General features: G+C 52.6%; 2 protein-coding genes across 2 annotated transcripts in view; one reads left to right on the top strand and one right to left on the bottom strand.

Annotated features, from left to right (window-relative positions):
* Positions 1-26,767, bottom strand: part of dock7 (dedicator of cytokinesis 7) — a 39,357-nt gene that overhangs the window by 5,920 nt on the left and 6,670 nt on the right. The window contains 36 exon segments of the mRNA XM_062452443.1: positions 287-301; positions 1,021-1,071; positions 1,073-1,135; positions 1,137-1,154; positions 1,483-1,626; positions 2,192-2,384; positions 2,467-2,567; positions 3,101-3,259; positions 3,526-3,678; positions 3,954-4,088; positions 4,202-4,298; positions 7,288-7,384; positions 7,476-7,611; positions 7,946-8,128; positions 8,346-8,515; positions 8,655-8,824; positions 8,960-9,099; positions 9,559-9,726; positions 10,101-10,214; positions 10,310-10,450; positions 10,569-10,664; positions 11,469-11,558; positions 12,754-12,846; positions 13,623-13,792; positions 14,246-14,410; positions 14,516-14,747; positions 15,137-15,223; positions 15,403-15,504; positions 15,598-15,736; positions 16,459-16,529; positions 16,678-16,795; positions 24,645-24,807; positions 25,345-25,438; positions 25,599-25,741; positions 26,198-26,360; positions 26,473-26,553. Of these exon segments, the coding sequence (XP_062308427.1) occupies positions 287-301; positions 1,021-1,071; positions 1,073-1,135; positions 1,137-1,154; positions 1,483-1,626; positions 2,192-2,384; positions 2,467-2,567; positions 3,101-3,259; positions 3,526-3,678; positions 3,954-4,088; positions 4,202-4,298; positions 7,288-7,384; positions 7,476-7,611; positions 7,946-8,128; positions 8,346-8,515; positions 8,655-8,824; positions 8,960-9,099; positions 9,559-9,726; positions 10,101-10,214; positions 10,310-10,450; positions 10,569-10,664; positions 11,469-11,558; positions 12,754-12,846; positions 13,623-13,792; positions 14,246-14,410; positions 14,516-14,747; positions 15,137-15,223; positions 15,403-15,504; positions 15,598-15,736; positions 16,459-16,529; positions 16,678-16,795; positions 24,645-24,807; positions 25,345-25,438; positions 25,599-25,741; positions 26,198-26,360; positions 26,473-26,553 (4,455 nt within the window).
* angptl3 (angiopoietin-like 3) lies at positions 19,640-23,797 on the top strand. Its single transcript, XM_062452817.1, has 7 exons — positions 19,640-20,302; positions 20,475-20,585; positions 20,938-21,043; positions 21,159-21,272; positions 21,681-21,776; positions 22,422-22,694; positions 22,816-23,797. Exons 1-7 carry the CDS (start codon positions 19,784-19,786, stop codon positions 22,998-23,000), a joined length of 1,404 nt encoding a protein of 467 aa, XP_062308801.1. The 5' UTR covers positions 19,640-19,783; the 3' UTR covers positions 23,001-23,797.

Raw genomic sequence — 26,767 nt, 5'->3', positions numbered from 1 at the left:
ATTAGTGTCACACATTGTGGTGACTTCCCCATGCATGTCCTGCTCTCCAAGACTCAGTCCTGTGTCCACAGGCAGAGAGGAAATGAGGCAGGAAGATGAGAGGGGGGAGGGAGGACAGACAGCCTCAGTCTGCGGGGGGTTAGATGAGTCGTAACATGAGACAGCAGTGCGACGCGACGCCAGCAGGTGGAGACGACAGGAAATTCAGAAAACACAAATCAATCCAAATCAAAAACAGACGAGTCGAATACACGAGGCGGCAAGCAGCCAATCACAAGCGACCTACCTCCCAGCCGGTGCTCTGTGTGACAAAGAGAACACAGGAGAGGTCAACACACACACGTATACACACACACACACACACAGTCATGTCAATCCGTTTACAGAGAGGGAGTCCCTCTGGAGTACACAACCTCACAGATGATGTTCACACACACACACACACGTCCTCCATTGGTTTTGTCCATCTGTCACACACGTCACCACACCAGTACGGATGCATGCTCTGGTCTCATGTGCAGGAGACAGCCAGCTACCTATGACACACCATGAAACTCTCCTCTAAGTAAACACAGTTCAGAATCAAACAGAACAGCAAACACTGTCATGCGAAGCTGGGCTGAACCAGAGTGGAATCTGAGCGCCCCGTACCGAGAGGCAGGGGTGGGATATCTTTTAGGATAAAAGCAAAGATGCTATAGGTGCATCCATATGTACAAGTGTTTGATTTGATGCACGATACTTGTGTGTGTGAGTGTGTGTGTTTATTGACATGTCATGGCAGGACAGCCAGTGCAGAGAGACGTGCTGGTGTTCATATGATATCACACACACACACACACACACACACACACTGTACACACACACACACGGCAACGTCCTGTTTCTTCTGTGACACACTGACCCCCATGACACACACGCACACCCCTTTTTGGCAGGGTGTCAATGTTAAAACATGTAGACTAGGTGAGGGGGGGGGGGGGGTGGATGAGGGGGGGGTGCCGGTGCGTGTGGATTTACCTGGTGCACGATTTTGCCAAAGGCTTCCTGCAGTTTACCATGTATGGTGGCGCAGCTTCTTGGCGTCGCGGTTGGCCTCGTGGATGGGGATGAGGACCTTGTACACCTCGTTCACTTGCCTCGTACATGCCAGCCTGGGGGGGGGGGGAGGGGTCAGTTCAAGTACCACTGATGGTGTACACTTTATGTTTATGTAGAGAGAGAGACAGAGAGAGGTACTGAAGTGATCTAATGTAAGGCTCTGTTTAGGTACAGGTGATGGGGGTGTCAGGTGGGAGGTACAGGTGATGGGGGTGTCAGGTGGGAGGTACAGGTGATGGGGGTGTCAGGTGGGAGGTACAGGTGATGGGGGTGTCAGGTGGGAGGTACAGGTGATGGGGGTGTCAGATGGGAGGTACAGGTGATGGGGGTGTCAGATGGGAGGTACAGGTGATGGGGGTGTCAGATGGGAGGTGTCCTCACCATGGAGAAGGAGGCCGCTCCCTGCTCCAGGAGACCCACCAGCCCAGCCTCCGTGAAGTACTTGCCCGAGCAGATGCCCTCCTCGTCGGGGGAAACCACGTCATCTGACACCGCTGACTCCTCCAGGACGTTGGAGGAGATGTCCTGGTGTACACACACACACACACACACAGACAAGATACAAACACACACGTGATACAAGAACACACACACACACACAGACAAGATACAAACACACACACAAACTTTGGTTAACTCAACATTGAGAAATGCACTGCTAGCTTTCATCACGAGTGTTTGCTTCACAAACAGAGTGTGTGTTCAGTCTTGGGAGCAACCCAAAGCAATTATTTGATGAAATGTCACAGAACATGTCAACTCAATTCACCTATTGGCTTGTTTGGAAAAGGCACATGGCAAACTCGCTTCTTTTTCTCCTTCATTTAACCCTTCAGCTTCCCAGAGACTCAATTCCACTTCAAGTATTAAAGGCAGGGTAGGTAATGATGATGAGATGTATTTTTAGTCATGTTTGCTGAACTAAACTTCACATCCTGACGGCAACCAATTTAGGAACAGCGTATTGGTCCAATTATTACACTAGTATATAAGAAACCGAAAGGTTTGACATTAAAATGAAATAAATACCGATATCTGTGGGACCGCAATAAAACACAACCAATCAATAACCCCCTCCCCCCTCCCTCACCTGGAAGGTGACGCAGCCCACAGGCAGGTACTTGCGATCCTCCAGCATGCTGAGGTACTCTGCCACCAGGGCGGCGCTGTGCACTAGGCACTGTGCTGCCTCCGCGTGATTGGTCCTCTCTGTGTGCTTTCCCGCCATGTTCTGCAGCCAGGTCAGACGCAGGTCCGGGGACGTCTGGTAACCCTTGGCGATCCTGGACACCACCAGAGGGACGTTGACGGTGGGTAACCGTGACGATGTGGATGGTAAGGCTGTGTGTGTGTGTGTCTCCTCACCTGTACATCAGGTCTATCAGCATCTCAGGATCCTCCTGGTGTTCCTTCATCTTCACCGTGTCGGACAGGATCATGTGGAGGTTGAAGACCAGGTCTTGTACCTGACACACACACACACGCACACACACGCACGCACACGCACACACACACACACACACACCGTACGCTTAGCACACTGATGAGCACACTCATGACAAGTTTGAAATACCAAAGTGTGGTGATACTATATCAGTAAGTAGAGTATAAATTGGATTTGATTTGAGAACAGAGAAGCCTAAAACTGAGTAGATTAAAGTAGATCAGAGTACAATAATAGTCCTCATTAAGTAACGCAAAAAATAATTTTAGTTTCTTCAAAACCTTTTTTTCAAAAATATTGTAAAATATATTTTTTCAACCATTTGAAAAAAAAAAATTCCAACTTTTTGTTCACACACACAGTTAACAGTCTGTGTTAGTTGGGGTTCACCCCATCGAAACATATCTGTGTATGTACCTGGTCTGGGAAGGTGAATGTACCTGGTCTGGGAAGGTGAATGTACCTGGTCTGGGAAGGTGAATGTACCTGGTCTGGGAAGGTGAATGTACCTGGTCTGGGAAGGTGAATGTACCTGGTCTGGGAAGGTGAATGTACCTGGTCTGGGAAGGTCGTTTCTCTGAGCTCCAGGTCTTCCTCAGCGTAGGTCAGGATGGTCTTCAGGGAACGACGGAGAAATTCTTCGTTGAAGTTCTGAGACGTCCCGACCAGGGAGGACAGAGACATGGTCACCTGCATCTTCACCCTGGCGAAGTTCTGAGGGAGCAGAAGACACCTTCAGTACATGAGGGAAGTGGATCTGATTACTAATCTCACCAACCGGTTAGTTGAGAACAGGCCGCCTTGTAGAATGTGAAGCACATTGTGAACAACGTACACACAATATCACGCTCTTGGGAAAAAAAACAGTTTGTTTTAAATAACAGTGGTACAAAAACAAACATATATATATAATAAATTAAAAGTGTCTTAATCTAATCCTTGGCGTGTGTGTGTGTTTGTGTGTTCGGGGTCTGACTCACGTTGCCGATCTCGAAGTTTTGCCTCATGAGCAGGTAGAGCGAGGCGGCAGCATGGGAGCGGATGGAGCCGATGCTGCTGCTGCAGTTCCTCAGCAGACGCAGACACAGGTCAGCACACTGCTCAGTCTCCTCCTCAAACAACAGCTCTGGGAACTACACACACACACACACGTACACTCACGTGTCAGCAGCATTTTCTTTCTCTCCCTTTTCAATTCAAAACTATTAAACCTTCCCCCCCGTGAGATTCCACAATCACAACATCTCTTTTTGTATTTATTTTTCTACAACTGATTCAGCTTCAACAAGCTCTTCCCTCGCCCTCCTCTCTCTGACAGAGGCAGGGATCATCACCCCCTGCCTCTCTCTCTGTCAGAGGCAGGGGGTGATGATCAGATAGTGTCCGTCTGAACAAGGTGTTTCCTCACCTTAGACACCAGGGCTCTCTGTGTAGCGAAGCAGTGCTGCAGGTAGAGGGCGCTCTGATTACAGGCCATGCTGTGTAGCAGCACCTTCAGCACTCCTCCCAGCACGCTCTCCTTCGACTCGGTCACCGATACTGTCTGCACACACACACACCAAGTATCAGAGACACGCACACACACCAAGTATCAGAGAGGGTGAGCGAGTGGGTGAGAGTGTAAGTGTGTGTATAAATGTGTGTGTGTGTGTCTACCTGAACAATTATCTCCAAAGTATCCAGGATGATCAGGTTGGCCTCGGTTGCCAGGTTACCGTCGATGAGTGCCTCATGTTCCAGTTCAGCCCTCGTCCTGTCACAGGAAACAGGAAGTAGCCGGGAGTCAGGAGGTCACACAAAATGGCTGCCGGCCAGCTCTTCCTAATGAGCCCCCCCCCCCCCCCCACTAAACACAGACTGAGGCTCTCACAGGTGCAGCTATGCCAGGTGGGTGGGGGTGGGGTCAAGGGGTCAGAAGGTTATGGAGATAGTGAGTTTACACACGGGGTCAGAAGGTTACGGAGATAGTGAGTTTACACACCTAAGGGGTCAGAAGGTTATGGAGATAGTGAGTTTACACACCTAAGGGCTAAAGGCTCCAAGGCTCTCCTGTTGTGGCGGAGCAGGACGCTGTCTCTAAACCTGCTCAGCACACGCCACACGCATGTTCACAACACGCTACACACATGATCACAACACGCTACACGCATGTTCACAACACGCTACACACGCATGTTCACAACACGCTACACACATGATCACAACACGCTACACGCATGTTCACAACACGCTACACACGCATGTTCACAACACGCCACACGCATGTTCACAACACGCCACACGCATGTTCACAACACGCCACACGCATGTTCACAACACGCTACACACATGATCACAACACGCCACACGCATGTTCACAACACACCACACGCATGTTCACAACACGCCACACATGCATGTTCACAACACGCCACACGCATGTTCACAACACGCTACACACACACATGATCACAACACGCTACACACATGTTCACAACACGCTACACACGCATGTTCACAACACGCTACACACGCATGTTCACAACACGCTACACGCATGTTCACAACACGCCACACGCCACACAAGCATGTTCACAGCGAGATCCCACCCCGCTGAACACCGACAGCACTTCCCTCAACCGGGGGATGGGGGGAGGAGGGGGGGTTAGGGTGGTAAGGTAAGGCAGGGTTAGAGGGAGGGGAAGGGCTTGAGGTGGACGACTCTTTAGGTATATGGAGGTACACTTTGACCACTTTCTCTCAGAGTATTGATTTTACTATGGGCTGTATTAACACAATTTCTACAATGGGAAAGTTACCGAACAAACCTAATGACAAAATGGTATCTTCTGACTTTTGTTTTGATTGGACACCCGGATGATCCAGCCCATCCCGAACCCAAGCTACACGCGACAGTCCCCAAACACCAGACACACACTGGGTAAGAAGCACAGCAGTCACACTGCAACACCACCCAAGCACCAACACAGGAGGTCAGGGGGCGGGGTCAGGGGGTCAAGGGGCGGGGTCTGTAACTCAGGAAGTGAAGCGTAGAGGGGGGACGAGAGAGAGACAGAGAGGAAGGCAGATAGAGAGAGAGAAAGGAGAGAGAGAGAGGAAGGCAGATAGAGAGAGAGAGAAAGGAGAGAGAGAGAGAGAGAGAAAGGAGAGAGAGAGAGAGAGAGAGAGAGAGAGAGAGAGAGAGAGAGAGAGAGAGAGGAAGGCAGATAGAGAGAGAGAGAAAGGAGAGAGAGAGATGAAGGAAGATAGAGAGAGAGAGAGAGAGAGAGGAAGGAAGATAAAGAGAGAGAGAAAGGAGAGAGAGAGAGAGAGAGAAAGGAGAGAGAGAGAGAGAGGAGAGAGAGAGAGAGAGAGAGAGAGAGAGAGAGAGAGAGAGAGAGAGAGAGAGAGAGAGAGAGAGAGAGAGAGAGAGAGAGAGGGAGGAAGATAAAGAGAGAGAGAAAGGAGAGAGAGAGAGGAAGGCAGATAGAGAGAGAGAGAGAGAAAGGAGAGAGAGGAAGGAAGATAGAGAGAGAGAAAGGAGAGAGAGAGAGAGAGAGAGAGAGGAAGGAAGATAAAGAGAGAGAGAAAGGAGAGAGAGAGACAGAGAGGAAGGAAGATAGAGGGAGAGAGAAAGGAGAGAGAGAGAAATACTGAGAGGGAGGGATAGAAAGAGAGAAAGAGAGAGAAAGAGAGAGAGAAAGAAAGAGAGAAAAAGAGAAATAAAGAAAGAAAGAGAGAGGTAGAGAGAGGAAGAGAGAGGTAGAGAGATGTAGAGAGAGGTAGAGAGGAAGCAGCAGCACATGTTCCCAGGAGGGGGGGGGGATACAGGAACATACAGGATACGATACCTGACGGATCTGTGGCTCCTACACGTGACAGGAGACACAGGAGGAATGACACATGAACAGGTGAGATGAGCAGGCCAGGAGAGGAGAGTGTGTTCCCAGTAACGACCCCTGACCCTGACTGATGCTGTGTGACTGGGACATCCACACAGGCCTGGATATACAGCCCTCACTGAGACCAGGTGAGTTACACAGGCCTGGATATACAGCCCTCACTGAGACCAGGTGAGTTACACAGGCCTGGATATACAGCCCTCACTGAGACCAGGTGAGTTACACAGGCCTGGATATACAGCCCTCACTGAGACCAGGTGAGTTACACAGGCCTGGATATACAGCCCTCACTGAGACCAGGTGAGTTACACAGGCCTGGATATACAGCCCTCACTGAGACCAGGTGAGTTACACAGGCCTGGATATACAGCCCTCACTGAGACCAGGTGAGTTACACAGGCCTGGATATACAGCCCTCACTGAGACCAGGTGAGTTACACAGGCCTGGATATACAGCCCTCACTGAGACCAGGTGAGTTACACAGGCCTGGATATACAGCCCTCACTGAGACCAGGTGAGTTACACAGGCCTGGATATACAGCCCTCACTGAGACCAGGTGAGTTACACAGGCCTGGATATACAGCCCTCACTGAGACCAGGTGAGTTACACAGGCCTGGATATACAGCCCTCACTGAGACCAGGTGAGTTACACAGGCCTGGATATACAGCCCTCACTGAGACCAGGTGAGTTACACAGGCCTGGATATACAGCCCTCACTGAGACCAGGTGAGTTACAACCACACCTTGTATGTGATGCTGGGTATTATACGGCTACTGGCCAACACACACTCCCACACACACACACACACACACACCCTCGCTCCCTCACACACACACAGAGGTAGAAGGAGTCCTACTTGTCCATCCTTTCGCTGTTCTGGCGCCAGTGTGTCATGTCCTTCCTCCAGCGCAGGTTCTCCTGACTGCCAAAAGCACTGCCTGATGGACTCCTCTCTGCAGCAGGAGCAGGGACGTCAGCTCATGTTTCTGTGTGTGTGTGTGTGGGTGTGTGTCTGTGGGTGTGTGTGCGCGTGTGTGTGCCTACCCAGCTGCCCCCGGCTGCGCCGCACCATCTCCTGCCGGGCCCCGATGCTGCCCAGAATGGCCTCCTCCAGCTTGGCCTTCATGTCTTTGGACTTCTTGAAGGTCACACTGTTCATGCGCTCGAAGGCCCTCTTCCCCTGCATGGTGAACACAACATGGGCCTTGTTTTCCATGAGGTGAATGAGGACAGAAAACACAAGAGTTACTGCTTCACCCGCAATCACACACTGTGAGGATGAGAGGAGGGAGAGGAGGGTGGAGGAGGAGGGTGGATGGGGCTTGATAAGGGAGAGGATGATGGATGGGGCTTGATGATGCTGGATGGGGGGGGTGGATGAGGCTGGATGAGGGAGAGGATGATGGATGGGGCTTGATGATGCTGGATGGGGGGGGTGGATGAGGCTGGATGAGGGAGAGGAGGGTGGATGGGGCTTGATGAGGGTGGAGGAGGAAGGAGGCCAGACAGGTTACCTTGTACTCGAAGCAGGACACACACAGGTAGAGCAGGTCCAGCAGGCGGTTGAGCTGGGCCACTGACAGGTCAGTGAACCACTTCTGCAGCACCAGCTCGTCTGCGTTCTTCAGGACCCACAGCAGGCAGATCAGCAGGCTGCGGCTCGACTCTGCAGAGAAGGAGCCGTGGGGACGCGGGGCCTGGGGGCGGGGCCAGGGGGCGGGGGTTAACTGATTGACTGATGTTTGTGTGTGTGTGTGAGGGGGGGGGGTAAAGAGAGGTTGGAACAAGTGAGAGAGAGAGCTAACACACTAGGGAGAGAGAGAGAGAGAGAGAGAGAGAGACAGAGACACGGAGCGAGACGGAGAGAGAGAGACAGAGAGAACAGGAACAGGAAGTGGCGGACAGGAAGCTGACCTGGGGGTTGAGCATGAAGCTGCTGGGCCTCTGGGGGACGGAGGTCCCCGCTATCGCCATGGCGACCGTCTGACTGATCATGCTGTTCCCCTCCCCCTCCGCCTCCTCCCCTCCGGGGGCCCCCGCGCCCCCCTGGGCCCCCCCGGAGCGCCCCCACTGGCTGTGTGACTCTGGAGACGAGAGGGGAACTGACCTCAGGCTTGACCCCTGACCTTTGGTCACACCGCACAGCCCGTATACATGGCCGGTGACCCCTAACCCTTACCGTCAGAAGTGATAACCTGGCCCGCGGCCACACCTGGACTTTACCTGTGAAGTCGTGCAGCTGGGGCAGCGTCTCCATGACGATGCCGATGAGTGGCAGGTAGAGAGTGGCGACGCGGGCTTTGACCTCGGGGTCGGCGTAGCGGGGGTCAGAGTCGTGGCTGGACAGAAGGTTGTGGACCACGCTGACCACCTTCTTATGCAAGCCAAACATCCTGCACACACAGAGAGAGAGAGAGGGAGAGAGAGGGAGAGAGAGAGAAATAGAGAGACAGTGTAACCGATGATGACCTCCAAATATAGTACAAACACACACACACATGCAGGCATCAACAGAGAGCAGGACTGACCCCTCTGCCTCTGGGTCCAGAATGACGGCCAGTTCGGTCAGGACCAGCCCAGCCAGATAGTGCTGCTCTCTGAAGGGCACGGACAGCTCAAACATGTTGGCTATCTTCTGGTCCTGGACATGCGTGGAGAACCCTGAACTCTGTAGACACAGGGGAGGAGAGAGAGGGAGGGGAGGGAGATAGAGAGAGAGGGGGAGGAAGGGAGAGAGAGAGAGAGAGATAGAGAGGGAGAGAGAGGGGGGGAGGGAGAGAGGGAGGGAGGGAGATAGAGAGGGGGGGAGAGAGAGAGAGAGGGAGGGAGGGAGGGAGGGAGGGAGAGAGAGAGGGAGAGAGGGAGAGAGAGGGGGGGAGGGAGAGAGGGGGAGGGAGGGAGAGAGATAGAGAGGGAGAGAGAGAGGGGGAGGGAGAGAGGGGGAGGGAGGGAGAGAGAGAGAGAGAGGGGGGGAGAGAGATGGAGGGAGGGAGAGGGGGGGAGAGAGAGAGAGAGAGAGAAGGGGGGAGAGAGGGAGAGAGAAGATTAGAGAGAAATATTGTAAAGCCCTAAACCCACTAGTGCTCCTGTGTGTGTGTTTATGTGTGTGTGTGTGTGCGCGTCTCACCTGCGAGGTGGCGGAGGACACGGAGGGCGAGGGCGAGGCTGGGGGGGTGAGGAGGCTACAGGGGAGGTTGAGGGTGACGTAGTGTTCGTGGCTGCAGACCACCCTGAGGAAGTCCAGCCTCAGGGACTCCAGCGTGGGGTTCTGCAGCGTGTACAGCTTGGCTGACACCTGCCCAGAGACACGCCCGTTACCCCGCGCCGCACACACAGTCTTCAGGTCCAGCTGAAACAGCTGTCTCACCGTGAAGACTCCAACACCAGATTTCACACGGCGAATCTCCCAAACTATTTTTAGGACTTTGGACATTCCGAGGTGGTTATGTAACATTTTTCCAGTCCAGCTCTTGATTAAATCTTGGGCTTTTAACGCTGGGTTCCCAGACTCTGGTCTACTGGCACATTTCTGCCTAATCCTGACTAAGACTGGTTTTATGAGCGGTACGACTCTGCAGTGTGCCTGGGTCTGGAGGTCTACATCAGAATGAGAGGTCAGGAGCTGTACAGCTCTCAGGTGGTGGAACTCCTTCTCATGACTCTTATTACCTGCTTCCAGTAGGTCTTGATGAGCGTAAAGACGAATCCTCGGTCCATGACGGACAGAAGGTCGTTCAGGAAGAATGCCAGACTGTTGTTCAGCCTCTCCACCAGCTCCAGGTCCTGATTGGAGGGACAGGCCAGGGGGTTAAAGGTCAGAGCGGTCCATGCTGAAGTCTGATAGGCTGTCAGGGCTGGGTGGGCGGAGCTTCTCCTACCTTCTGGAAGCGTGAGACGATGTCCCCGGCGATGGTGCTGACGAGCGCCGTGATGTCGTCCATGAAGCGCTCGGGGAAGCGGTTCTTCCTGGGAGACTCCAGACGCTCTGTGAAGTACAGGTGGTGGATGATGCTCTTCACCTGGACGCCAGGGTGGAGACAGGGAGGAGGTTAGGCCGGGGGGGGAGGAGAACTACAACCTGAGGCGTGGTCTCTTCCACAACGGCCCCGGCGGGAGATGGGAAATGTAGTTTCTCACCATGAGCTCGAAGAAGAACCAGGCCTGCTGGAGGGCTCCTTCCCGCACGCTGCCACTGCTGACCACCCACTGCAGAGCCAGCTCCTCGTGGAACAGCTGACACACACACACACAGCGCTCAGGCTCCGCCTACAACCGCCGCCTAAACACCTCCTCCGTCTACACAGCTTCACACTCTTATACAGCCGGGGGCGCAGGAAGATGGAGACGGTCATTGTGTAGAGAGGAGAGGTGAGAGAGGAGAGAGAAGAGAGGTGAGAGGAGAGAGAGGAGAGAGAAGAGAGGTGAGAGGAGAGAGAAGAGAGGTGAGAGAGGAGAGAGAGGAGAGAGAAGAGCGGTGAGAGAGGAGAGAGAGGAGAGGTGAGAGGAGAGAGAAGAGAGGTGAGAGAGGAGAGAGAGGAGAGGTGAGAGAGGAGAGAGAAGAGAGGTGAGAGAGGAGAGGAGAGAGAGGAGAGGTGAGAGAGAAGAGAGAGGAGAGGAGAGAGAGGAGAGGTGAGAGAGGAGAGAGAGGGAGGAGAGAGAGAGAAGAGAGGTGAGAGAGGAGAGAGAGGAGAGAGAAGAGAGGTGAGAGAGGAGAGAGAAGAGAGGTGAGAGAGGAGAGAGAGGAGAGGAGAGAGAGGAGAGGTGAGAGAGGTCTCTCCATACTGATCTTAGCAGGTTAGGCACACCTCCCACCCCCATCATCCCAAACAGCATTCAATACGAGAGGCGGAAAACACACACACACACACACACACACACACACACACACACACACTGCATCCAACAAGACCAAGACAGCACGACATCCAATCAAGCGTAGACAGACAGGTGAGGGGTGGGGCTGAGGGAGGGGGTGAGGGGTCAGAGGTCAGGGGATGGTGACTTCTCCCCTGTGTGGTAAGGGTTAGGGCTCTCTACCTTTTTGGTGGGGGACCGTCCTGTTAAAGTTTGCAAGAAACTGGCGCTCTCAGTGTGCGAAGACATGCGGTTGCCACAGCGATCCGTGGCCTATGAGATGGATGGATGGAGGGTGACAGCAGGTTAGTGAGCTGTGGGAGGGGCAGCGAGAGCCCAGCAGCTTCTCAACCAGGAGGTGTGTCTGGAGAACCTTCCCCCGCTAGCACACACACACACACCTTCAGACACACACCTTCTGAGACACACACACCTTCTGAGACACACACACCTTCTGAGACACACACACCTTCTGAGACACACCTTCTGAGACACAAGACAACACACAAATGCAACCACGAACAAGCTTACAATCATTTCACAAACACGTGACATTGTAGTCAGACCTACACACCTGGACTAAACTTCAGGTTCATATTTCTCTTCTAGTTACCAAACAAAGATTCTCAACATACTGAACATGTACTGAACATGTACTGAACATGTATATATACTGAACATGTATATATACTGAACATACTGAACATGTATATATACTCTGTAGAGGACAAACCGAGAAGCTCCAAAAGAAACAGAACGACGGAAGGAGGTGAAGACACACACACACACACACACACAAGCACACACACACACGGCAACACACCACAGCCTACATGCAGAAGTGTCATGCCACGCCCACATAGTGATGTCATCAGTGAGAAGAGATCATGCATGACTCGGGAGAGGGGGATGAGAGGGGGATGAGAGGGAGATGAGAGGGGGATGAGAGGGGGATGAGAGGGGGATGAGAGGAAGATGAGAGGAAGATGAGAGGGGGATGAGAGGGGGATGAGAGGGAGATGAGAGGGATGAGAGGGAGATGAGAGGGGGATGAGAGGGGGATGAGAGGGAGATGAGAGGGAGATGAGAGGGAGATGATAGGGGGATGAGAGGGGGATGAGAGGGGGATGAGAGGGGGATGAGAGGGGGATGAGAGGGGGATGAGAGGGGGATGAGAGGGAGATGAGAGGGGGATGAGAGGGAGATGAGAGGGGGATGAGAGGGAGATGAGAGGGAGATGAGAGGGGGATGAGAGGGGGATGAGAGGGAGATGAGAGGGAGATGAGAGGGAGATGAGAGGGAGATGAGAGGGGGATGAGAGGGAGATGAGAGGGAGATGAGAGGGAGATGAGAGGGAGATGAGAGGGGGATGAGAGGGTTGGGGTGAGGTGGTGGCGGTTGTGATAGATATTTTAGAGGGTGGTGGTGGGGGGTTGTTAGAAGGTGTTAAAGGGGTGGGTTGAACCACCTGCATGGTGTCTGGAGCAGATCCAGGCCCTGATCCCCAGGGGGCGCTCTTACACCCCATCGTGTGCACCCAGGAGTTGGAGCGGTCTAAGCCCTGCGGGGGATGGGGGGGGAGGGGGGGGGCAGGACACGGGGGGAGAGGGGGGGGCACACGCCGGAGCAGGGATGCGAGTGAGGCAGAGCAAGGGAGGAAACAGTGACAGGTCAGAGGTTAAAGGTCAGCAGCAGGAAGCAAACAGCAGCTTGTTAAGGAGGAAAGTGGCGTCCTCGCTTGACAGACACGAGCAACGCTACGACGGGCGCCAAGTGTCCTGGGACGAGAGAAGGGTTGGTTAGGAGGAGGCAGAGGCACTGTTCAGCACACTGGGGCAGCATCCAGGAAGTTAGGGGGGAAGGCACGACATCACTTCCTGGCCCGAACCAGGAAGTACTTCTGGGGTCAGATCTGAAGTTTGTTCAATGACCGAAATTGTTGTTCCACAGTAAATGACAAACCTTTTTGGCCTCCGAGTCATCTATGGCCTATAAGCTATGACCCTCTGCTTATAACTACAAAACATAATCAGGGGCTATATTTAAAGACTAGGCACTACTCAGGGACAGCTACGGGTTTTACTTGTGAGTGTGAGTATGTGTGTGTGTGTGCTAGTGTCAAGGGTCGGGAGATAAGATGTTCCTGTTCATGTTTGTCTATTGGCTGGAAGGTTTATGGGTGGTTGCATACATGGGCCACATCAACAGTATATTTATGACAAAGCATCGCATCCAGGTCAATGCTGAGTTTTAACTGTGTAGAAACTGTGCAGGTCACACAACGGACCTCTGTGTGTGTGTGTGTGTGTGTGTGTGTGTGTATGGACGGAAGCTTACCTTACTCCCGATGATGGAGCGAACCTCGTCGTCGGGGGACGTGGGTGTTCCTGAGATGTCAGGGTTACTGTTGCTAAGGCTCCGTGAGCGGTTGAGGTTAAGGCTGGCGGGCCGCACGGCGGAGCGGGCCATGGTGGCGTAGTGGACCGACCCGCCCAGACCCCCCGGCCCTGAGACCACATGGTACGGTCCATCAGCAGAGAGACGGGACACAACAACAAGCTCCACTCAGCGTGGACTTCACTCACTCACGCTCTCAACTACAACACGTCAAACAGAATCAGTCCAGCATGGTTCAAAACAGGCGGGTGTGTATCTTAAACTGCTATGGAAACGCCAAGGTAACCCCTACATTTACATTTAGTCATTTAGCAGACGCTCTTATCCAGAGCGACTTACAGTAAGTACAGGGACATTCCCCCGAGGCAAGTAGGGTGAAGTGCCTTGCCCAAGGACACAACGTCATTTTTGCACGGCCGGGAATCGAACCAGCAACCTTCTGATTACTAGCCCGATTCCCTAACCGCTCAGCCACCTGACTCCCATAGACATGCAGTGTTCCTGAGCGGCGTGAGGGAGACAGAGAGGAGGCGAGCAGGAGGTGCAGAGGAGGGGTGTGGTACCGGGGGAGGGGGCGTTGGGGTCGGTGCTGGGCAGGCGGAACACGTAGTAGATGTAGGAGGAGAGGAGGCTGTTCCGGCCGTGCAGGTCCTGGCTCGTGTCCAGGTACTTGTGGAGACGGTTCACGATGGAGGCCATGACCTCGAACGATGCCTGGCCCAAGTTCACTGAACACACACACACACAGGTTAACAAGGTTTTTTCTCCCAGGCCCGTGCGGTGAGACCCTGGGGTCCCGGGGCCAGAGGGCGGGGCCAGAGGGCGGGGCGTACCTATCTGTCCCGCGATAACAGGCGGCCGCACCACCAGCACCACCAGCATGTCCAGCAGCAGGTGGAGAAAGCGAACCGTGGGCTCCAGCTGGGCGGAGCTGAGTGCCGCGATGCTGGACTTCAGCTCCGCCTCCAGGTTGTTCTCCATGATGCGCATGTCGCCGATGCGCACGGGGAACATGTGCTCGTCCAGGGCGTGGACCAGAGCAAAGAACTTGTCCAGGTACTGGTCCTGGTCAGGGCGAGAGGGGATGAGAGAGAGAGGTTGAGAGACAGAGAGAATGAGGAAAGAGAGCGTGAAAGAATGCTAATAACAAAAGCACCCAGGACAGAGAGCCAGGCAGCGTGGTGAGCTCCAGTGCTGAGACGACCCAGGGGGGTGGGAGGACGAGGAAGGAGAGACAAGCTGGAGGGAGCAGACAGCCCCCCCCTGCACCCATGATTTATGGCCCAATTACCTCCGGGAGGGGGGAGAGGGAGAACTCTCCCCCCTCCCCGTCCCACTCCCTCCCTCCCTACGTCTGAGGGACGGAGTGTGTGTGTTTCAGACGTGCAGCGGCGCGTGGCGACACAGAGCGCTATTATGGGATGTTTGTCCTGCCGGCGGGCGGGGGTGGGTACCTGCGTGTGCACGGTCGACACGGTGACCACGTCCACGTTGAACACCCCCCGGTGGTTGTCCACCCACTTCATCCCGGGGAGAGGAACCTGGAGAGGAACCGGGCGTCACAGCCGGGGTTAGGTGGAAACGAGAGAAGAGACCTTCAAGGGCAGATGGACGAACAGAACGATACGTTCCTCTGTCTGCGTGGAGGGCATGAAGCCCTCTGGGACACTGCTGGTGTCCCAGAAGGGCCGTACTGATCAGATGGGATGTGGGCGCTTACGTCTGGAGAGAGGACCGAGTAGGACTGGGGAGGTTTCTCCAGGGACACGGGCAGACAGAAGTGTCCGGTACGCAGGCGACCGTTCTGCAGCATGGGGATCCACTGCAGGGGAGAGGGAGGAGGAGTCAGGGGGCTGTGTGTGAAAGGATGTGAGAGGAGTGTGTGTGTGTGTGTGTGTGTGTGTGTGTGTGTTACCGTGTAGCCCACTGGGGTCTCCAGAGGTGTGTTTTGTTTCTGCTGACAGCTGACATGGTAGAAGGTAAACAGGATGTGGTGATGGTCGGTCAGCGAGGCCGGCAGCTTGATCTTGATCTCGTCGTGGAAGTCGGGGGATCTGGGAAAGATGGAGGAGATGAAAGATAAAAAAGGGGCTTTCTGGTTTCAGAGGGAGGATGGGGTCGCACACACCCTGAAGAGGAGAGAGAAGAAGCTGTTTTCCCTCAGGGAAGTCACCGATTAGGCCTTTGTTTGTTCAGAGATTAGGGAGGAACATCCTTGGTACAAAGGAGTTATTTCAGTAAAAGCCTTTGTACAACAGTTTTCCCTTCAAGGGATGATGACTGCTCATTGGCTGAGGGTGTGGGCCTTTACAACCTTGGACAGCTTTTCTTTATATAAAAAACAATAGCTTTAATATTTTCATTCTAGAGACCTTCACTTGAGGTTGAGACAAAGAAACACATTTGACGTTTTTGAAACCCCGCAAGGCGGACAGTGGGCGTGGAGGCTCAATGAGCCAGTCCTCTGGTGAAGGACGGGTGCCCCCACTCACCTGGCCCCCTGGCCCCCCAGCCCCTCACAGGTTGATTAACTCTAACCTTGGCTGATAAACGACCCCCCCCAACCCCTCATAAAGTCTGACTAATGTGACGATAAAATACCCCAAGTCCCCAGCACCACGGTGTGTGTGTGGGGGGGGGGGGGGCAAGGACACTGAGGGGCGACCCAGAGAGCTCAGACATTTTCCCTCCAACTTGTCCCCTCCAGAACCAGAGGGCTGGGAGCTCACCTGTTGAGGTAAGGGTTAGGCTGTGTGTGTGTGTGTGTGTGGCTCACCTGTTATGGTACACCACAGACGTGTAGGCCTCCTTGGTGTAGTCTGCACAGCTGGACTTGCCAAATATCACCTGGGAAGGGACGAAGAGGCCATCATGTGATGCTGATTATAACGATGAAGATGAAGGCTCAACCAACAGGAGAACTGGCGTCAGTGGTTTAGGAAGAAGTCTAGCGTGTGTGTGTGCGTGTGTGTGCGTCCGTGTGTGTGTAGCATACCGGCAGTGCGTTACTGGGGTCTTCTCCGTTCATGAACTGTACTTTCACCGTGATGTTTCGGGCGGAGCCTTGACGGTTGGCAAAGTTCAAACTCTGAGGGTTCACGTACAACAAGTTCCTGGAAAACACACACATATATATATATATACAGACATATCAATAACATTTCAAAAACAGAAATGGTATCACACATTTCTACAGCTTAGTTTGGCAGGCCACTCATACCAAGCACAGCCCTGTGGAAGATATCGTGGCCAGTGATTGGTAGAGAAGAGAGGTTCATCCTGTCAGTCACCCCACGCCCACATGAACTCTGCCTGACCTGATTCCTCCAAAGCAGCTCTCTCGCTCTGACAGCGCTGCACCTCACTGCTCTGACCCCACGGTCACCTGGAGCAATGCCTGTGCGGGACGTCATTCTCAGTGCAAATAGGTATTTGCGACTTCAATCCGCTAGTTCACTTTAAAGCAGACCGATTGGCTGGTAACGCTGTAATTCTAACTCGAATGTAAAGGTCACAGATACAGAACAGGGGAACCGTCTAGTGTTTGGTACTTTGTTAGGTAAGTTGATGGAATGGAATAATATATATAGATTTATTTTTAAACCATTGATTTGTTGTTGTTGTAGGTTGACCGATGTGGGTAGGGCAGATGTAAACGCTGGCTAGCTGTGTGTTCTGGGAGCGGTGGCCTGCAGGGAGACAGGAAGCCCAGCGAGGCTGGGGGTCGGCCGGGGGTCGGCCGGGGGTCGGCTGACAGACCGCACTGACGTAGCCTCTCAGCAGGGCCCCCCCCCGGACGCTACTGACAGTGTGGGAATCCTGCTTGTCTCACCGGCGGTCGATTCCCCCACCCCCCCACTCTTTATCTCACTATCATGTTTTCCCAAGCAGTGGGTTAATGATGTGCTTTCATGAGCAACTAAAGGTGTTTCGTTGTGGTGTTGTTGATTATGTTTAACCAACGTATTCCAACGCACAAGTATTCCAATAACTTCCGTGAAGCAAAAAAAAAAAAAAAAACCTTCTAACTGCTGGCCTCGCATTAGATGAATCCGCACAAGGCCCAGCTCATTTCCAAACCCTAGAACACCTCCCCTATCCTCACCTCTACCCTCAATCGCACACACCCCCCTCATTGTGTGTTAGGTCTGTGGGTACACAAAGGGACGAGGTCGTTGTTTACCGAGTCTACAATCAGAGATTAAGGCCAGGACCCTCACACAAGGCCAGGGGGCCAGGGTGCCTGGGGGCCAGGGCGCCTGGGAGCCAGGGGGCCAGGGGGCCAGGGCGCCTGGGAGCCAGGGGGCCAGGGCGCCAGCCTCAGTCTGGGTCTGGGAGATGGACATGGCGTGATGAGGTAGCTGGTTACAAATAAGGGTTCTACGAGGATGTCATGTCTATGAGAGTATATACGGTTGAATGATTTATTATTATTAATAGTAGAAGAGTACACATTTAATTCACGGATGTAGGTTATATGAGAGAACTTCAATGGTATCCATTCCAACGGTAGCCAACAAAGAGCCTGTTTTGAAACTAGTTTGTCCGGGGTAATTATGTAATGGCTCTCTAGTTAGCTAGACAATATGTGTGCCTTGCAGCAATGGAATAAAATAAATAATCAAACAGAAACCTTAACTCCGATCCACAACAGAAACGGAAAGAAAGGGATTTGGAAGTCAAGGGACTTCCGGAGAAGGGCCAGAAGGAGAAGAATTTTCCTGCAGGGCCCACGTCTGGACTGCACGGTCCTGGGGGACACGCAGGAAACACACGCAGACCGTGGAGCTGTGCGGTCAGACCGTGGAGCTGTGCGGTCAGACCGTGGAGCTGTGCGGTCAGACCGTGGAGCTGTGCGGTCAGACCGTGGAGCTGTGCGGTCAGACCGTGGAACGTGCGGTCAGACCGTGGAGCTGTGCGGTCAGACCGTGGAGCTGTGCGGTCAGACCGTGGAGCTGTGCGGTCAGACCGTGGAGCTGTGCGGTCAGCTTGTAGTTGAAACGAAAACCTGAAAGGAAAGGCCTCTCTGCTGTTTGACGTGTGCAAATAACCATCGTATCTGTAATGCTGTGAACTTGAGTTAACCGACACGTAACAACGTTACAAACATGCGGTGGGGAACAAATGCTTGATGTGGATTACCGAGGAATTAACATAAACTTGGCTAAGCTCCAGGGGGAGAAATTGTCCCAGAAATGAATGTTGATCTCAGTAGTGTCAGATTGTAGCACTGAAAACTGCTGATGCAGTAACAAAAGCCCACAATGTACTTTACAACACCTTCAAAAGTGGTCTATAAAAAATGGTCTATGGTCACCTTCAAAATATGGTCTATAACAAGGACGTAAAGAATGCAAGCAAGTCATCTCTCCAACCCTTTCCTCCTAAGAGGGTTAAGGTATCAACACGGTTACGAATGACTGAACATCAATCCAACAAACAGCAACCCTAAGATGATGACTTCAGCCTGTCCAAGTGTGGAAAATATTTCATCTGAAAAGCTAACTAACGGTGGCACTGACGACACGGCCTCCCTGGTTCACGGTTCAACAGCGCCAGACCCAGACCAGAGAGACGCACGAGAGTGATGCCAAGCTGATTCAGCAGGACGTTAAATCAAGCCCAGAGACATCAACTGCACACAGCGATATCAATCAGGGCGGGGTGTGTGGCTATGAGGGCAGATTGATCGCACCGAGGATCTATCAAAACTCTGATGTTCATTGTTGAGGTTTCTGCTGATCCGCCAGATCGGGGCACTGCAGATAGGAGGGGGTTTGCGGGGAAGGGGGGCGGAGGGGGTGTATTTGCGATTCGCTCACTGGTGTGATTTGTTTGTTCTGGAGGGGGGCTCCCCAGGGGGACAAGTTCAAGCATAACAGTGTTTAATGATCAACTAATCCCCCCTCCCCTAGTCTGCCTGGGGTATATAACCCTGGCAAGCCAGCTGCACTCACAACTTTCCAACCGAGAGATAGCCAAGGAGAGAGAGAGGGAGAGAGAGGAAGAGGTGCACAGGGCGAGTGAGACAACAGAGCCAGAAGAGTGAAAGAGAGAGAGACGACTTTTCCCTGTTGAACATTCCTGAGGTACATTTCACCATGAAGCTTGTGTGCCTGTTGCTGCTGGTGGGTCTGGTCACAGCCGCTCCTGGTGTGAACTCTCCTGGGGTAGAGACTCCCACGCTGCCCTCCCAGGACCTGACACCCTCCCCTACCGACGCCAAATCCCGTTTCGCCATGCTGGACGACGTTCGCCTGCTGGCCAACGGGCTCCTCCAGCTGGGTCAGAGCCTCAGGGAGTTCGTCCACAAGACCAAGGCTCAGATCAACGACATCTTCCAGAAGCTCAACATCTTCGACCGGTCCTTCTACCAGCTTACCGTGGTCACCTCGGAGATCAAGGAGGAGGAAGAGGAGCTGAAGAAGACCACGTCCTTCCTCAAGGCCAACAACGAGGAGATCAGGAACCTGTCGCTGGAGATCAACCAGAAAATGAACAGCATCCTGCAGGACAGGAGCCAGCTCCAGAACAAGGTGGGAGGCCTGGAAGAGAAGCTGAAGGGACTGTCACAGAGCATGATCCCCACGGAGCAGCTCAACGAGGTGGCCTCGCTCAAGGTGAGTCTTCGTGCAAACTTATCTCCCGCGTACCCCTTTCCAAATAAACTAAATAAACACACGCACCCAGGCACTGATACACAAAGAATGTGCATGTACTTTCACGGATAAATCTGTTGAGGTGACTTGTTGTATAGTCGGTGAGAAGGTGCGATTTCTCGGTGTGTTCCAGGAGGTGATTGAGGCTCAGGAGAGGACGATCTCGGACCTGCTGAGGGCAGTCGGAGAGCAACACGACCAGCTCAACCACCAGAAGAGCAAGATCAAAACTCTGGAGGAAAAAGTAGGTCGCTGATCTCACTCAGGCTCATCCAAGACTCTGATTATTTTCAGGTTTTTAACTAATGTACAGTACCATGGAAAGTATTAGCCACACATTTGACATAAAAAAAAAACATTGCTAATAATCAAATGAAAAGACGAGTCAAATATCGGAAAATTGCGCTTTTATACTGCCGCACAAATACAAAAGACAAAAAAAAACTAATTAAAAATGAATATACAAGACAATATTCATGTAAAAGCTGTTGGGTGCCTTAGACTTCTGCACAGTGCTGTAGATGTTGAAATGACTTATTTAGCTGACTTGTCATGGTTCTGGAGATCCCCTGTAACATACATGTCGTCCTTTCCAGTTTAGCGACACAGATTTCCAAGAGACGGCAGAGAAAACGTCTGACCAAGACACGCTGTCCTCGTTGGATTATCTGGCGGGGAACTCGACTGGCCTGGACACGAGCGGTGAGGACAGTCTTTAGAAGTTCTGAAGTGTGCAGCCAGACAGAGATGACAAGAAAACATCAGCTGCCTTCACTGTGGTTGGCACATTTCCTAAAACATTCCTCCACTGTCTCAGAGCTGCCTGTGGACTGCAGCGAGCTGTTCGACCGGGGGAAGAGGAACAGCGGAGTGTATCCCGTCAAACCAAACCAGTCTGAACCGTTCAACGTGTACTGTGAAATGAACTCAGGTAACTCCCCATCGCTCCCTGTGAGAGTATCGTTATAAACATTCCCACCTGTCTTCTACAATTGCAGTAAAGAAAGACATATTTGAGTTTGATAGACTTTGATGACAAAGCTGGACTGAGAAGATTAAGCAGGATCCCTGGATTGAGAGAAGGACTTTCTCACCCCAGACAGCCAACATATTTTATCAGAAGACTATTATTTGAAATGACGGTGTTATTTAATCTACTGTATGAATAATGTTACTCAAAAGAAAGTGTTACGTCGGGTTATCAGACAGGAACTTGTTAAACTCTCGTTCCTCCTTCCAGAACCCTTGTGCTGCCTTCGGGTCATTGTGACCCACCTTTTGCACCACGACGGTGGGTCACCCGAAGGCTCATGTATTTCTGCTTCCTGTGCGTGTTCAGATGGAGGTTCGACTGTCCTCCAGCACAGAGACGGAGGGACGGTGGACTTCGACCAGACGTGGGAGAGATACGAGAACGGCTTCGGCAGTTTGGAAAGTGAGTACAGCTGCTCAGCTTCAGGACGATTTAACGGTGTGTAAAGAAAATACAGCTCGGATCGCAAAAAAAAAGAACAGTACAGACTTAAAAGTGCAGAGATAGGAGGAAAAAAGACAAGCTTCCAGCTGCCTCCTTTTTACACTCCTGTTTCCAGTTAACAGAGTTATGTGGACGTTCACATAAAGAAAAGAAAAAGCCAGTACAGCATTCTTAAGTACTTCCAGGAGGAAACGCCAGCAGGAAGCAGTAATTGCAGTATATCAGGTGTCCGTTGATGGATTGATTTCCTCCATTGTCTGGCTATACAGAGCCCTGGCAGCACTAACGTTAGTCAGACCTGGACTGCAGCCCATCCAGTCCAACGAGGCCATAGATCCTTGGGCTATGAATTGTTCAGTGTCAGTTTATTTCTCTGATGCCTCATTACGTTAGCTCTGTGAGCCAGAGGCTAGACAAACACAGGCTGTTACTCTCAGCGCTGGATTTGATACGGCATCTCTAAGGCATTAACTTAAAAGGGACTTCCACACGCAACAATCGAACCATTTAACTTTCCTGGGCGTTAGAGGAGAATAGAGTGTTCCTCTCTGGATCAGTGAAAGATATATGAATGCTTTAGTAACAGCTACGTGTGTTTTGCAGGAGATTTCTGGCTTGGCCTCCGGAAGATCCACGCCCTTGCCAGTCAGGGGGCGTCCATCTTGCGTGTGGAGCTGGAGGACTGGAAGGAAGAGAGGCGCACTATGGAGTACCAGATCACCCTGGAGGGCCCTTCCGCCCACTACACCCTCCACCTCACCCACTTGTCTGGAGACCTGCCCGACGCCATGGCAACCCAAACCGGCATGAAATTCTCGACAAAGGACAGGGTCAACCACAACGAGCCAGACTCCAACTGCGATCGCGACCACACCGGTAAGGGTCCTGGATGTTTGCTGCACCAGAACTGGCCAGCGGACGCCTGCGGCAGGCGAGGTGCTTCTTCAGCACCTCCTGACTTTGAGATGTTCTTTTTTCCCTCCATGTTCTCCTGCAGGCGGATGGTGGTCCAACGCCTGCGATGGCACCAACCTGAATGGGAGGTACCTGTGGCGGAGGTCTAAAGGCGGTTCCCTGGGCAGGAAAGGGATCTTCTGGAGTCCCGGGACTGGAACCTCTTACTCTCTCAAGTCCACCAAGATGTTGTTACGGCCTGCGCCCCTGGCCGCAAGCTTTAACTGACCCCCTCAGCTCAGAAAAAGTTGTTGACATGGTAACATCAGATTAACCATTTACAGACTGACAGGATGTGTTGCCTTAGTGTTAGATCCCTGTGAGAGATGGTGCTGATTTGTCAAAGTGATGCAATCCCAGCTGGTCACTGACCTCCAGAGAAACCATTCCAGTCGTGCAAACAGTATTGGGTAAAGTCTGGGAAGACGACCCAGTAAGACTAGATATGGTCAGCAATCTGACTCAACACTTGTTTGCACAATTTCTCAGCACTGCACTTACATGAAGAGAAAGGGAAAGACTATAAGACAATGTTCTGACATATATTAATATATATATACATATAACTTATATAACCACTGATATTGTCAATTACATTTAATGAATGTGACACTGCATGATATTCAATCCCTAGCACTGTTGTCGAAGCATGATCCTAATCTGATCTATGTTTTACTTCCTCTCCTGATCCTTGATGTCACTAAATGCACAACTACTTAGTAGAATTACACAAACTAGACATTTAGATACTTCCGTGTTACAGACCTTGGTTTATTCAATGTTTTCGTTTTTTTACTTTATGTATTTAAACCATTTTCATATTGTTCTATGGTCCGCTATGAGAGGTGGTGGCAAGTCCTATTTTCATGTTGTTTTCTTTCATTAATGGGTCATATTGACTCTTGTCTATATGTACTGTTTTGTGTTTCTCACAAATACTTAACCCTTAAAAGGGAATTCTGGTCATTCATATTTATAACGACAAATTATAACAGCAATGTAATAAAAGTAACATTTGAAAGCTTTTTCTTGAATCTGAAGGCCTTCCTGTAGTTCAAAATAAATAAGTGTCAAACTTATAACATATAACATCCATAAGGAACACACTATTACCATTTCAAACTTATCTTTCCAAAAAATACATTTCTGTCCGCCTACTGATTGTACAGAATGGGCCCTTCCTAATAATTTCAGTGGTGAGTTAGTGTTTTAGCCTAGCAGCAGTTTCCCATGCACTGTGCTCCTGATGGCAACGTGATCAAGGTCACGACTCCTCCACCATCAGCCTTTACACCGACCACAGCCGGCTCATATACAAACGCTTGATAGCATCGTAGCATAAACACAACCGTTGGCACACTATTTGCATTAACCGTCTCCCCCCCAATGAAGGCACCTTCCACAATGCCGAGGGCCCTCACATCAAACACCCTCCATCTGAATGCTACTGTACGCAAACGGACGCCTGTCAATCACTCCTCCGTCGTCTGAAACCAGTGTCGTCAGGTCCCGCCCGCCGGCGTTGCCATGAGCTCGGCGAGCTATCAGCAGGCAAACACGGCCCGGGGCTGAAGAGGCCGTGTCAACACGGGGCCCCTGATAAGAGGCAGCAGCCAGCCTGCCACCCCTTGATCTCGATGAAAATAGCCTCAGGTCAGAGGTAAAGGTGAGCTTGCACACACACCACCAGAGGACATTGCGAGACGTCACAGATCAGTCCGCTCTGAACCCAGCGGGTCACAAAGGGGCGAAGTACCGTGCATTGGGGAAGACCATATCTGGTCTCTTACAAAACAGTACTGGTGTGGTCACCCACACCAGTGCGGTGACAGCGCCCCCCTGTGGCGGGGTCAGAAGCTGTGCGTCCCTCACCTGTAGGTGGTGTTGGGCACGTAGACGTCTCTAGCTGGGAACTCCAGGATCTCCCTGGTGGGGCGCACCCTGCTGTCTGGGTACGGCTTCACCTGCTGCAGGTCAGGGGTCAGGCAGTAGTGAGGGTTCTCGGGAGCTGGGGAGATGTCGATCTTCAGCTGGGCTGTGGAGAGAACCGGAGGAAGGTGATTTACCCGGACGTCCGCGGTGACACCTTCACTCAAGACGCCGTGAGAGACCTACCTGCAGGTAGGCAGGTGAGAGACTTACCTGCAGGTAGTCAGGTGAGAGACTTACCTGCAGGTAGTCAGGTGAGAGAGTTACCTGCAGGTAGTCAGGTGAGAGACCTACCTGCAGGTAGTCAGGTGAGAGACCTACCTGCAGGTAGTCAGGTGAGAGACCTACCTGCAGGTAGTCAGGTGAGACTTACCTGCAGGTAGTCAGGTGAGAGACCTACCTGCAGGTAGTCAGGTGAGAGAGTTACCTGCAGGTAGTCAGGTGAGAGACCTACCTGCAGGTAGTCAGGTGAGAGACTTACCTGCAGGTAGTCAGGTGAGAGACCTACCTGCAGGTAGTCAGGTGAGAGACCTACCTGCAGGTAGTCAGGTGAGAGACCTACCTGCAGGTAGTCAGGTGAGAGACCTACCTGCAGGTAGTCAGGTGAGAGACCTACCTGCAGGTAGTCAGGTGAGAGACTTACCTGTGATTGGCCTCAGTCTCCTCAGAACGGACGACGGCCTCCTCATGTCAGCCAGGAACTTGTACAGGTCCTCGTCGCTCAGCCTGTCTCCCTCCTACACACACACACCAAAACAGAAGCGTACCACAGCTTAGCCGATGAACTGTGGTGTGTGAAGGTGTGAGCTGTGCTGGGAGGGCTGGGGAGAAGTGTTGCAGGGAAGTTTTGAAGGGTTGAGGTGGTTTGTGGGGTGCCTTCAGGGCGGTTCTTGTCACCTGCTTGAAGAAGTTGGTGACGGTGAGAGTGGCGGGTCTGAAGCTGGTCAGGCTGCACGACTCGTCCCCGCTGGCCGTCCTCTCCAGAGAGCGCCGGCCCGCAATGCTTGAGTTCCTTCTCTCTGACCACGAGCCTTTCCTCTCTGAAAGGCCAAGAGGGGCGGGGGCGTACCCAGAGTTAAAACAACAGAGATACCACAAGGTCAAAGGTCATTGTTTACCAGGAGGGAGGTCACATGAACGTGCACATCTCCTTGATATATCCTAAACAATGGATCCAGCCTCAGCCCCAGCCCCAGCATCAGCCCCAACCCCAACCCCAGCCCCAGCCCCAGCCTCAGCCCCAACCCCAGCCCCAACCCCAGCCCCAGCATCAGCCCCAACCCCAGCCCCAGCCCCAGCCTCAGCCCCAACCCCAGACTCAGCCCCAACCCCAGCCTCAGCCCCAACCCCAACCCCAGCCCCAGCCCCAGCCCCAGCCTCAGCCCCAACCCCAGCCTCAGTCCCAACCCCAGCCTCAGCCTCAGTCCCAACCCCAACCCCAGCCTCAGCCCCAACCCCAGCCTCAACCCCAGCCCTGAGATGAGGGTAGGTCAGACCTGACAGCCCCATATCCAGCTCCGTGTCTCTCTCCAGGCTGCCGGCGCTGTTGACGATGTTCATCAGGTGGATGGCAGTCCAGGCGAACGGCATGCGGTATTTCCCCAGACGCTGGCAGAACTGCTCCGATTGTCCCCGCAGCTTCTCCAGCTTCTCCTTGTTCTGAGGGGGTTCAGGAGGACACGCGTCAACCGTGACCTTCCTCTTCCTCTCACAAGTCAAGCAAACAATCCAAACAAAGGTAGTCTTTCATCGGTCACGGTAGGCGCTGTACCTTGGCTGCGTCCGACTCCTTGAAGACCATGTAGGGCTCTGCACACTCTCCAATGTCCCCCTGCTGAAGCACCTTCTCCAGCTGGACACCACAGACCACAGGGGAGGAACAACATAAGGGGGTCGGATGGCTGAGTGGTTAGGGAATCGGGCTATTACTCAGAAGGTTGCCGGTTCGATTCCCGGCCGTGCATTGCCTCGGGGGGAATGTCCCTGTACTTACTGTAAGTCGCTCTGGATAATAGCGTCTACTACATGACTAAATGTAAATAAGCAGAGGACCCTCAAGAGACACA

The sequence above is a fragment of the Osmerus eperlanus genome, chromosome 26 (assembly GCF_963692335.1).
Source record: "Osmerus eperlanus chromosome 26, fOsmEpe2.1, whole genome shotgun sequence".
Lineage (NCBI taxonomy): Eukaryota > Metazoa > Chordata > Actinopteri > Osmeriformes > Osmeridae > Osmerus > Osmerus eperlanus.
Note: the sequence above shows the minus strand (reverse complement) of the source record. Positions and strands in the feature narration are given on the sequence as shown.